This window comes from Sciurus carolinensis, chromosome 4 (assembly GCF_902686445.1).
Source record: "Sciurus carolinensis chromosome 4, mSciCar1.2, whole genome shotgun sequence".
Lineage (NCBI taxonomy): Eukaryota > Metazoa > Chordata > Mammalia > Rodentia > Sciuridae > Sciurus > Sciurus carolinensis.
In genome coordinates, this window is record NC_062216.1 from 150,436,654 (window position 1) to 150,449,656 (window position 13,003).

Below are 13,003 nucleotides of genomic sequence, written 5' to 3' on the forward strand. Positions count from 1 at the left end.
CCAAAGAGTAACCTGAGAAGCACATCTAAGCAGATGAAGATGAAAAAGTAAAAGGGATGCAGGCCAGAAAGAAGGTGGTAAAAATTTTTCTAGTTTGCTCATTTGAAGATGCATTAGATTCACTCATTCTTAACAACTTTATATGGGGTGCCTACGATGACCCAGGAACTTTTTAGTCACTGGGGGGATGATGAGTACAACAGACCAAAACCCTGCTGATATTCCTGTGAGAGAAAGATAATAAACAAATATCAAATGAGTAGCTATTATAACATCAGGTAGTAGAAAGTATTACGATGATCAGGGGCTAGGGATGTAGCTCAGGGCAGACCACTTGCACGGCATGCAGAAACTCTGGGTTCAATCCCCAGCACTGAAAAAAATAAAATCAAGTGTTAGAATGAAAAGGAAAGCAGGGGAAAGAAATAGTCACTGACAGGAGCTGCCATTTTATGTAAAGTGGGGAGGGAAAGCCTTTCTGAGCAAGAACCTGAGTGAAGTGAGGGAGCAACACCAGCAGAATGTTGGAGGAAAGAGCGTTTCAGAAAGAACAGGGACACAGGCCTTGAGGAAGGCTGGGTGTATTAAGAAACAAGAATACCAGAGGGTTAGAACACTGTGGGAAAGGAGAAAAGAGAAAGAAAACTTTCCTGCCCTCGGGCAATAGGGTCCTTTCTTGTACCAGAACCTTATCATTGATGCTCCTCTGACTGCACAGCCCAGTTCCAATACAGAGAGTCCCATATGACACTGAAGGCAGACCTTCATTTCTCAAGGGGACCTTACTGGAGACCATCCACTCTCTTAAAGGAGGGTTCCCAGCTGGTTTCAACAGGCCCCTGGGGATTCAGTCAGATTTCAGGTTGTCAACTAACTCCCCAAGTCTGTGCCTCCAGAACATTTTTCTGCAGAAAAACAATTTTAGGTACATAAATATCTATATGGTCAGTTAGGAAAACAGAAGAATGAAATAGGTCAGGTGTGAGAACCCAGCCTACTCAACACAGAGGAATATTCTTCACATCTGTAGAGAAATATACTCTCTCTTACTTGTCTTGATAGAGACAGTCTTTTGGGTCTATCTGTCACTTGCCCGCTTCTGGTGGATACTTGGATCCAGAGAAATATTTTTCTACCATATGAAAAAGAAGGCAAAGGTGACAAATGGCAAGTCATGCTCAGTATTGGGAAGGCCATAGGGAATGGGAGGAAGGGGGTGAAGAGGAGGGCGCATGCCTTCTAAGGGGGACAGCCACTACTCCGCTCCTGCTGGTTATTGACTGGGGGGAATGGGAAAGGTCTTGTGGCTAATAAGAGAAAGGAAAAATGGAGCCTCCAGATTTCACCAGAATTTCTGAGAAATCTGTGACTTCTGTAGCATTGACAACCACTGTACTAGAACATGACTTCCTCCTACTTCTGTTAGTGGAAAGAACATGGGCATATCATCCGCCATGTTCTCAGGTCCCAGAAATCTGGGGGGAAAGCCATCTGCTTTTCCTTATCTCCATTCCTGACTCGGGTACTAAAACTAGTGGTATTTTATCTTCTCACTCTTCTTTTGTCCACTAGTAAATGTCCTCTATTATGGGGATTGAAGAATAACACAATGTAAATTGGCACTGGGAAGCCGGGTGGAAAAGAGGAGGTTTATTAAAGTAGAAGGAAGCTCTCTTTTTCCCTTTTTCAATTCAGCGTTCCTAACCTTGTCCTAAATACTTCCATATGGAATCCACTGATCCCATGAGAAGGTCTTTGGTTACAAGTTAGAGAAGCCCAAATCAAACTCGGTCAGGAAAACATAAACTCACTGGCTCCTGTATAAAGGTCAAGGGTAGTACAACATCAGTCACACTGGATTCAAGAGCACTAGAATCTTTTCCCCTGACTCAAGCCTTAGCTCGCTTTCTTCTCTATTGCCTTCATTCTCTGACAGGCTCCCAAGAAATGGTAAAAAGTTGACTTACATGACTATTACTGCTTATCTTTTCAGAGTGTTGAGACTGTTTCTCATGCAGCATTTACAAAAAAAAAAAAAAAAAAAAAAAAAAAAAATCCTGAAAAAAAAAAAAAAAAAAGTTGGCCATGCAGGTTTTTAATACTGGACAAAGCCCTGTATCCAAGGGCACAAACAATTCCTATGAGTTAGCCTGGGGCACCTGCATGCTGGAAGAATGGGTTTCAGAATCACAGGTAATCGTCAGGGTGCTGTGTGTGTGGTAATGGCAGGAAGATGGCGCATTTTAAGAGGAAGAGGTGGTGGGTGCTTAAAAGTGCACATAAGTGCATCAGATGTAATTGTCAGAGATCATGCTATTGCTCCCTCACCTCACCTCACCTGCCCCAAAACAAAACGCCCTCTGTGAAACTCAGCAGGAGTTCAGTATGGAGCACTTGCCAATTCCAGTATCAGAAGATCTGTCATTGCAAAACCAAATGTGTCTGGTTCTGGTTTGGCACACCAAGGAAGGTTTCAAACCTTAGCTATTCTTTAATGCAGACGATGGAAAAACCCTTCAGCTTTGTGGAAACTGCCGTCTCTTTCCTCCTCAAGTAGAATGGCAGCTTATTCCCGCAACCATGAACATGCTCCACCCAACAGGACACATGTGTTCTGAAAATCCAAGACCAAATGGAGTCACTATGCGGTGAGCAGCTTTGCTTTGCCATGAGGTCCTGCTGTGTCAGTCTCAAAGTGACCATGGGCTGAAACCTCCCAATGGTGAGTCCAAATCCATCTTTCCTCTTTACCAGTTGTTTCTCTCGGGTATTTTGTCCCAGTGACAAGAAACTAATACAGTGGCTACTGGCTTCCCCTGCCCCTCAGGTGTGATGCAGGTGTTTGGGTTGGAGCAGGGAGGAATGTGAAATGACCTAGTTTAAACAGACTTGCTCTAACTATTCTGTTAGGAGGAGACTGTGGAGGGACAAGGAGGCTTTTCAAGAGACTGTTGCAGTTACCTGGGCAGAGGTTAGGGTGGTTTGAACTGCTGTGCTGTAGACATGTGGCAAGCACTTCAATTCTGGGTTTATTGAGAAATCAGAGTGGAAGGATTGGCCAATGGGTGGGATGTGGGATGTGTGAGAAAGAACAGTCAGTGATAACTCTAAAGCTTTTGGCCTGAACAACTGAAGAGCAGTCAGTGATAACTCTAAAGCTTTTGGCCTGAACAACTGAAGAGCGAAATTGATGTTTTCAGAAATGGGAAAGAGTGTAGGAGAAATGGCTTATTTTTGTTTTTTTCTATTTTTATTTTTTTATATTTTTGAGGGCATATGAGGTCGCGACTTTGGGACATATGAAATTGGAAATGCCTATTAGACATCTGAAAGGTGATGCTGAGGGGCAAACTTGAGGCTCAAGAGAGAGGTCCTAGAGAGAGACTGGAGTTCTAAGTCCCACAAACTCCACTAACTAAAGATACTGTCTCATACAGGATGTTGGGAAAATGACGACTATAAAAAATACAGGAAGCAGCCAGGTGTGGTGCTGCATGCCTGTAATCCCAGGGGCTCAGGAGGCTGAGACAGGAGGATTGCGAGTTCAAAGCCAGTCTCAGCAACTTAGCAAGGCCTAAGTGACTCAGCAAGACCCTGTTTCTAAATAAAATATTAAAAAGGGCTGGGGATGTGGCTCAGTGGTTAAGTGCCCCTGGGTTCAATCCCTGATACCAAACAAACCAAAACAACAACAAAACACTGCATATTAAAGGAAGTCAAATGTAAAAATTCACCTAGATCCTGCCATCCTAAAAACGGCTGCTTTCATTTTCCCACATTCCCTTCTGGTTTTGCCCGCATGCATACACAATTGCATATTGTTGTAATCATAACAAAGGTACAATTTCAAGTTCTACTTTTTTTCACTTGACATGATCCGGTAAACATTTTTCTACATGGTTCCCATATGTATTTCGGAGGGCTCAAAAGGCCAATAAAGTGCTGGGCATTGCCGAGAAATACTTTAGAAGCAAAAATAAAAAATCCTATTTTGCTACAAAGCTTGGTGTTCCACGGCGGGAAGATTCATTACAAATGGCAATTAAATAGAAATGAAATGTTTTATCTTTGTAAAAATTTTCGAACTAGCTTTTAACTTAACACTACAAACAAGTAGGCACTCTTCCTCTGGGATTCTCTACCAAGGAAGGAGAAATCATATAAAATACTTTAGAATTAGGTGAATCCTAGTACAAGTAGTGGGTTCTGGAAGTTTATTTTGGCACAAAGAGGGTAAATGACTTGTGTAGGTTTATTCATCTACTTTGTAGAGGGTTTTCAGTAGGGCTCAATTAGCTTCACCTTCCCCACTAAACATTAAAAACAAAACATGGCTCCATGCATACCACTCCATCTTTGACAAATCCGTTGGTTAGCTGGAAAATTCCCCCTCCCTGAACTCACACGCGTATCATGTGCAGAAGAGTTTACTAAAAAGCACGAAAAATTATTGAGAAAAACATTGATCCCTGACTCAGTGTCCGAAGGCTGGGAGCTGATTCTTCCTCCCAGTGCCGGCAGGGGGGGCACCCGGCAAGGTTTGCAAGCTGCGCCTGCCCCGCACCCTCTCCTCCTTCCTCGCCCAACTTCCCCACAGACACTGCTTCAACTAAAAATGGCCATTGACCTTTCAAGCTTTTGAGCAGTGATGCAACAGAATAGTATTTCAAAGAAAAAATGGTTATCGAAAATTTGGATCCGGTTTTTCCCGTGAGTATTAATGGTTTTTAAGAAGTAGGTCACATTTAAAGTAGGTCACATTTCGGGGGTGGTCTTGCAGGCCGGGAGAGTTCCATTAAGGCCAGGTGGCCTCCAACAGGGTGAGAAGTGAGGGTCCCGAGTGGTGAAGTGGTGCCGAGTTCCTTCCCAATTCCCGTACCCGGGCACCCGCCCTTTAAAGAATCACAGCAACTGGCTCTCAATAGTCGGGCACAAAGGCCGGCCACCCGGCACTTCCCGGGAGCGCAGGTAAGGGCGCTTCCTCAGCAACCAGTGCAGGTGAGCCGGGAGGGCCGTTGGGCCTCCGGAAAGAGGCGATAGGGAAGAGCGGAGGAGGAAGGGAGGAGCCCTGTAGGGTTGGTGCGGGAGGATTGCGAGCCCGAGCGCCAGGGGGAGGGGACTGAGAGTGGCCCGCGCGCCTTAAGGAGGCGCCTTACTCTGCCTGTTGGCAGCCTTCTAGGACTCGGGCTCGGGGGTGGGGGAGCGGCCTCCTGCTGGATTCCCTTCGGCCCCCGGGGTTGGGCACCGCGGTGGGCAGTAGCCTGCCCCCACCTCATCATTTTGTCTTAGAGGGGGCGGGGCCAGTTTCCGAGGACCCCCATCCTCTCCAGCTCCCGTCCCCCACCTAGCAAAGTGCGGCCTGGAGGGTCAAGCCGAGGAGGTGCCGAGGGGGTGGAAAAGAGGAACCCCCTCCTCACAGAGGGGCGAGGACGACTACTATTCGCTAGACCTAGATGCCCAGGGCGGGGGCATGCTCCGGCCGCCAAAACTGGGTTGGCGGTGGTCAGGAACTTCTCCCGACTGCCCCCCGAGGACCCCGAGGTGTGGGGTCACTGGAGGGCGGAGTCTCAGGCACCCAGACCGCCGCTGTCCGCAGCGGCGCGCTCGCAGCAGTTCTCTCTTGAAGCCTGCGCATTAGCGCCGAGCCTCTTTAAAGCCGTAGCGGGGGCTGTGGTCACGTGAGGCGGATTCCTGGAAAGTTCCTGGAAAGCGGCCTCCGCAGCCGCCGGGCGGGGCTGGAGCTGAGCGCGGAACTGGAGAGGGAGGCGGGGAGCTAGGGAGGCGCGTCGGACTGGGAAGTCGCGCGCACACAGTGCTCTGGGGACAGACGTTTAACTCTTGCCAAGTCTCGCCGCTGCCGCGGCTCGTGGGCCTTGGGTTTCCCTTGAAGCATGAGCCTCCTCGCCCGCAGCCACCAGCGCTGCGCGGGCCACGGACAGTACGCGCCGCGGCCCGGGGCGCACAGTCTCAGGATCCTCGGAGCACGGAGCCCGGGCGCTCACGACAGGTACCGGTGTGGGGAGCCCGAAGGCTCCGCCCCGAGGAGAGTGGCTGGGGAGGGCGGCGGGGCGCGGCCGCGTGCGCGGGGGAGCGACCGGCGGCGTTGGCTTCCGCAGTTTAGGGCGCTCGCGGAGAGTTCGAGCAGCGGCTCCTGCAGCCGGTGGCTTCTGCCTGCTCTCTCTGCTTCCTTCTCGGCGTCGGGAAGTCTCCGGAGTTTTGTTTTGTTTTGTTTTTCCCCCCTAAACTGCTCTTCTGATGTCTAATCCTCCTAATAACCTGATCGCCCGCTCCTCCCCTCCAGCCTGCCTCCGCCCTTGCTCCTTCCTCCCTCCCTCTCTCCTTCCCAGCTCCTTAGTCGCAGCTGAAGGGAAACTCGGTAGCTGCACAGGGAAAGGAGGTGTAGAAGCCTGGGAAGTGGGTCCGGGACCGAGGTGATGATCCCTAGGATTTTTGTCTGCCCTCTGCACAGAGAAGTCCAGCCACCTCCGCAGATCGCAGGGTCGGTCGCATCCCCGGGCATCTTGTTCCCAAATTAAACGTCAACTGGGGAAACTCAGGCGGACACCCCTCCTCTCCCGGGCCCCTCCCGGCTCCCCCGCCCCATGTCCGCTGGGGAGGCTGCCTGGTGCGGAGGCGGCGGCGGCAGCCGTGGCCGAGGTAAGAGCTCGGCGTTGGTTGTTTGCAAGTCCCGCCGCGCTTGCTGTCGCGGGCTCTGCGGCGGCCTCGCTTGTAGCTCCTGCGGGGGCTGCGCGCTCCAGCCGATTCCTCGACAGCGCTCGCGGCGGCAATAGCAGCAGCAGCCGTCTCTGTCCCCGAGCGACCGCCACCGGCTGTCCCTCAGTCCTGCCCCGAGCGCCTACTGAGGAGCCGGTGGAAGGGAGCGAGGCAGCCTCCGGGCAGGGATGCGGCCGCTAGTGCACCTCTACACCCCCAGCTGGCTTCTTGGGCCCCGGGAGCCCCGTGGCGCTTTAGGGCGTGGAACCAGCTTTTGCTGGGCGCTTCCTCCCCAGGGGCCCTCGGGCTGCGAGAGGTGTAAGATGGAAACGGTCCGGCTCTTTCCTTTAAAAAAATTTCAACTTGTTCTTGACCAGAGTCTATCCCCACTCGACCCGCAGGTGACTGTTAGCTTTTCGTAGTCTGCCAATTTGTGATTTCAGCCAGCAGCCCGAGGCAGGGTGGGAAGACACCTCGTTCACCCTTATCCTGTCCCCCCCACCCTTTTCCCCAGTCAATTCTGTCTTGATCCTTGCTCTCTTTATCCATCTTTTCTCCAGAGCTGGGCCAGGGCGGTAACTGGATGCTTGGGGTTAAATGGTGCAGCACAGAGGCGGCGGAGTCCCCGGGATTTTCCACGTCTCTCGTTCCCCACCCCCACCCCAGCCACAGGGGTCCAGTTCAGACTGACCCAACTCCCGCCCCACTTTCTCTTCGCAGGCGATCTGTGGGTGACCGCGTCTGCAGGAGATTTTACCATCCCTCCGCTGGGACTTGGGGAGAAAGAACCAGCAGTTCCCCAACCCTTCCCCCTCCGCCACCATTTCGGACACTCCGCAGGGACGCATTTTGGAGTTGCCTCTGACTTCCAGGAAGGACGCGAGCCCCTCTGTGACCCCAGCTCGGGCGGCCACCTGTCTTTGCCGCGGTGACCCTTCTTCCATGACCCTGCGGTGCCTCGAACCCTCCGGGAATGGCGCGGATGGGACGCAGAGCCAGTGGGGGACCGCTGGGTCAGCCGAGGAATCATCCCCCGAGGCGGCGCGTCTTGCGAAGGCCCTGCGGGAGCTGGGTCAAACAGGTAGGGAGAGGACTGGCCGCTAAGCGTGCGGGAGGGGGCGCCTCCCCAAAGTCGCTGCTGCGGGCTGCGCAGGCGGGAGGTACTGCTGGGGAAGTGCGGCCAAGGTGGGAAGCAAAGAATGGGTTGGAAACACGTCCCTCGCTTTCCGTCCCTGCTCCGGGACTGGGGACCTCGGAGAGGGATGCCCGCCTTCGTGGCTCCGGGTCCTTGGAACTGTGAAAGGAAAGTGGTTCTCGAGGGACTAAAGGCTTGGGGAAGGGCAGAGCGCGAGCAGGGCTTCTTGGAAATTGCCTCTTAGAGCTCTGAGACCTACGCTATTTTCCGCAGCAGCTCCGGAGTGGGCGTTCAGGCTCGAACCCAGGCCAGAGAAAGCGCCTGGTTGCCTCCCTCTTGAGCGTGGAAGGCGAGCGGGTGCTGTGCTCCCGCAGCCCCAGCCGCGTCTGGCTTCCGGGCGGGGCTGCCACTGCAGCCCAAGATCCTGGCGGCCAAGTTCGGGGACTGACAGGCTGCCGCGAGCGCAGTTGCCCGGGAGCTTGGCCTCCAAGCGCGGCACCGTTTCAAGGGCAGCCCTGCGCTGTGCGTGGCTTGCTGTCGGCATCTAAAAGACATTTAAAAAAAAAAATAGTGCAAGCGATTCAGGCTTTTAAAATCTGGATCCTAAAACCGTACGTTTGAGGCAAAGTTGAAGTTTTGGTAGCAATAGGCCAGGGGTGGGGGGAGAGGGAAAAAATTCCCTCTCATGGTGTTCCGGTCTTTCCCTACGGGTCACGGGCTTTCCCTCGACCGGAGAGACCCGCCGATTGCAAGTATCCTGGTTTAAAAAGTCATAATATTTTTTTGACGGGGGCGGGGAAAGCACATTGTTCAAACTTAAATGCAGAATGTCTTTGAGTCATTTTTGAAAACGGGATGGGCCGGGGAGATGGCCGAAGCAGATCAAATGGAGAATTCGGAGGAGACCAACGGTTGTGACTGAATTTGAATCAGGGCAAAGTCCAAAAGAGTTTAGGGAAGATTATAAAGCTGAAGTATTATTTATTAATTGGGATTTCCCGTTTCTCAATGACTGAGGAGGTAGTAGTAACTGAGGCGGCAAACAAAAGCTATTGCGGGACAGCTGTACTTTTAAAATAAGTAAATAGCAGTGCTTTTCAGGGCTTTGAACAATCGGCGCAGTCATTTAGCAGATTCTTTTGGGGGAGACAGTAGGGGTGGCACCAGTCCCACAAAAAACTTGTTTCTGTTTTTATTCTATTGGAATTCCTGGAATTGGGTTTTCCACTTTTTAAAAATATGACTTTTATATCTAATATCTAATTTATTTCTAATCTTTGTTTCAATTAAACAGTACTAAACTCATCATGCTCTGTCAGCCAGTGAGTCATATTGCAAATGTTCTTTTGGCTTATTCGAAGAAAATCTTAACATAGTTTAAAGAAGAGCTACAGAAAGTTATTTTGAAAAGAAAGAACACTGGCTCACAGTTTGTGTTCATAAAATAAAATGGACTCAAATTTTCATTAAATTCCTACCAAAGGTATTTGTGGTAACCCCTGGTAAACTTCCACTCACATGTTTTTTTTTTTTTTTTTTTAGAGCTAGAAAAATTACTGGCAAGTACGTGCCCTATTCTAAAAATTCTTATAATAACTATTTTACCCTCTTTTCTTTTTCTTTTTGAACAAAAACCCCAGGATGGTACTGGGGAAGTATGACTGTTAATGAAGCCAAAGAGAAATTAAAAGAGGCGCCAGAAGGAACTTTCTTGATTAGAGATAGTTCGCATTCAGACTACCTACTAACAATATCTGTTAAAACATCAGCTGGACCAACTAATCTGCGAATTGAGTACCAAGATGGGAAGTTCAGATTGGATTCTATCATATGTGTCAAGTCCAAGCTTAAGCAATTTGACAGTGTGGTTCATCTGATTGACTACTATGTTCAGATGTGCAAGGATAAGCGGTCAGGCCCAGAAGCCCCCCGGAATGGGACTGTTCATCTTTATCTGACCAAACCGCTCTATACATCCGCACCGTCTCTTCAGCATCTCTGTCGACTCACCATTAACAAATGTACCGGTACCATCTGGGGACTGCCTTTACCAACAAGACTAAAAGATTACTTGGAAGAATATAAATTCCAGGTATAAGTGTTTCTGTTTTTCTAAACATCATCATATAGAGTATCTCCGAATGCAGCTATGTAAAAGAGCACCAAAACTCGAGTGACTGGATAACTGCACAGAACTGAGAACAGCTGAAGTCAACCTAATTTAAATGCATAAAGAGGTAGCTAGGTATTTAAAGTTCCCCTAGATGTTTTCACCTGAGTGATGCTTCCTTTCCTAAGGCTGACCAAGATCCTTTTAAATTAAAAATAAAATGCCCCATGTGAAGGCTGAGGGAGCATTTTATCAGAATGCCTTGTCTTTCTGAAGTTCCTTTGCATTAGGTCAAAGGTCCAAGTTCCAAGCGCCAGTAACAAAGAACTCCAAGTGGAGTACTGAAAAAGCAAAAGGAACCAAGCTGACGCAGGCTTACTTGAGTTTATATGCCTGGTGATCAGTATCTTTAAGGACATTTTATATGTTGCATTCTGATGTATGTAGTTTTGTCAAACATATCATGCTTGTGAGTATTTATCCCTCATTTTATGCAATTAACCAAATCAACCAAAAAAAAAAAAAAAAAAAGTGACCATGAAATCCTGTATTTGTCTTTTTACTACAGGTATGAACTCTCTCCTATGAATGAGTACTGTAGTAATCCATTTCAAGAGAGCCTTATTTCAGAAATATTTCAAACTGGTGCAAACGGAAAAGACTTTCTCTTTTCCTTTAAGGCTAAAGACAAGAATGTCATGCTCTACAGGTGCAACTCAATCCCTGTTAATAAAAACCAGTGTAGATATAGACATTTTACCCTTTGAAGTAGCTGTGTCCCAACCTGTTGCCATTGATTTTTTTGGAAATGGCTTTAGAAATTTCCCAGTCCTTGAATTGTCTAACCACAGACATCAGCAGTTGTCTCCCTTCTACCGTGTAGAATACTTTGACTTAATTTTCTTCCAGATATAAGGGGATACCTGCCTGTTTTTCAAAGTGTTTATTTACTGCTGTTACTATTCAATTAGAATGTATTAAATAAAGGAAAAAAACCTGACTTTTACCAGTTGCACTTCTTCCTTTGAGTCGTAGACAACATACACTTTTGTGGTATTTAACGGGGTTGCCGTAAAAAATTTTATCACGTGAAGTAAGCCAAGTACTCAGTAAGGGATAGAACATAACTTGCTCTTCTCAGAAATTAAGGATTGCCCCTGCCCTTTGTATTTTGGAAAGCATGGTTTAGAATTGCCAAGCAGTCTGGTCTTTTACAAGTTGAGTAGACATAAATCTTAAATAAAAATCAAAACTTTAGTGGCCACTTTATGTTTTTGCTACAGTCTCAAGACTGTTGCAAAGGTTGGTACCATCTTTTCTGGAGTACAGACATTATTAACTTGCCACCTTTTTGAAGTTGCCTGCATAGCTACATATTATGGTGTGGCATTAGAAAGGTGAACCTGGTATGTCACGTGCGTACCCTGAGTCAATAGAAAATTCAGTTACAAATTTTAAAACTTGCTTATTGCATATCTTACCTTATTTTTATGAAGATCTTGAAAATCACAAAACAGTTTTATGCCTGGAAGGAAAACGTACTATGCATATCTAAAGAGCAGACCTAGACTTTTAGGGTCTGGTATTATGGGATGGGAATATTTTCATTAGGATATTTGGATTCTGTGTTTTTTTCACATCTATTCCCCCTCCTCCAACACACATACACTCCGGCAAAGTTTGTCTAGTGTTGGATATTTGACTTCTGGCAAAACTTCCATATGATCAGTGCCAAACGGCTTTGAGGAATTTCTTTAAAGGTCTTGATATTTCTGTTCTCATTGTTTCAAACTCTGCTACTTCTCAGTTTCTGGGAGTGAGGAGGCAGTAGTGGGGCATGAGTACCTGTGGAATTGTAAAAAATATTGCATTGTTGCTGGCAAGTGACTTAAAGTTAGAGGAAAACCTAGACTTCTCTACCGTGTGCTGGGCAACTAGTTGCCTTCTGCTTCAGTCTTTCCTATTCCAAGTAAGTTGATAAACATCAAGAGACGGTCTTTTTTTGTTTTGTTTTTCCAATTTCTAGGCTCATTTGTTTATTGAGCTCATTGTGTACCAGGTTCTTAGCACTTTATGTGCATATTTTCCTTTCATCTTCACAAGGGCTGAATGAGCAAAGTACAGTGATGGTTATAGGAAGTGAATATTTCTGCATAGATCCAGATGAACAAGTGAGCAGGCTATTAAAGGAACTTGGCCTTTTTACTCCTGCCTCAGTCAGAAGAGTATGGATACCTTAATTAGTGTGGGTTCTTTGGGATTTTAGTCAACATGACTAAGTGGTTTAGTCATGAACTCTCCTGGGGGTGGGGATGGGTAGGGAGGAGGGGTTTACCTTTTTACTTGATGGCTGCTCTGATGTCAGTTACCAATTATTGATAGCCCCATTTTATATGCAGTGGAACAAAAAAATGTATATTTATCTAAATTATCCTTAACAGAGCCTACGAAAATATTCAGTGTTATCTTTCTACACAGGACAGTTTGTGGCATTGGTAAGGATATTTATTATTACTGTTGTTGAAGAATATCATATACAGGGTTCATATCCCTACAGAATTAAAATTTTTGTGATGAGGCAGTTTTTCATTGCCATTACAATGGGCACTGGTAAATGGCTTTTTAGGAACACAAAGTTGTTTTTAGAACTTTGGTGGAGAAAAAGGCCGTTCAGTTTATATGAGCCCAGAGTTCTTTTTGGTGTGTATGAAAGTTTCGACTTGATAGTCATTATGTAATCCAAATAGGTAACAGAATGGAACAGTTCTTTGAGTGTTTGTTTTCTTGGAAAGGATTTTCTCTGCTTTTAGAAAATTGTACCTTGTCAGGATGGTAGGAGACGGAGACGTCACCAAATAATCCAAGGGATGGAATGTTCTGAGACCAGACCATGCCCTTCTGGGTTGTGGGTTTAGGTGGAGGGCAGGTGTGGGGTGAGTGGCTGTGGGTCTAACAACTGGGCTGAAGTCACTGTCTGGGAGTGGTCCTTTTTTACTCTTCCCAGCAAAAGAATGTTGCTCTAGGCCTTTCATTTCCTAACAGAC

The 13,003-nt window shown here is 47.5% G+C and overlaps 1 protein-coding gene across 6 annotated transcripts; it reads left to right on the forward strand.

The window, feature by feature from the left end:
* Nucleotides 1-2,594: 2,594 nt before the first annotated feature.
* Socs2 (suppressor of cytokine signaling 2) lies at nt 2,595-10,981 on the forward strand. Of its 6 annotated transcripts, none has more exons than XM_047551604.1 (3): nt 2,595-2,722; nt 7,435-7,795; nt 9,490-10,981. In XM_047551604.1, the coding sequence occupies exons 2-3, from the start codon at nt 7,657-7,659 to the stop codon at nt 9,945-9,947; spliced, it is 597 nt and encodes a 198-aa protein (XP_047407560.1). In that variant the 5' UTR covers nt 2,595-2,722; nt 7,435-7,656; the 3' UTR covers nt 9,948-10,981. The 6 variants fall into 6 exon arrangements, with proteins under 6 accessions (XP_047407560.1, XP_047407557.1, XP_047407555.1 ...); XM_047551601.1 differs by lacking the exon at nt 2,595-2,722 and adding an exon at nt 4,596-4,710; XM_047551599.1 differs by lacking the exon at nt 2,595-2,722 and adding an exon at nt 5,735-6,007.
* Nucleotides 10,982-13,003: the final 2,022 nt, after the last annotated feature.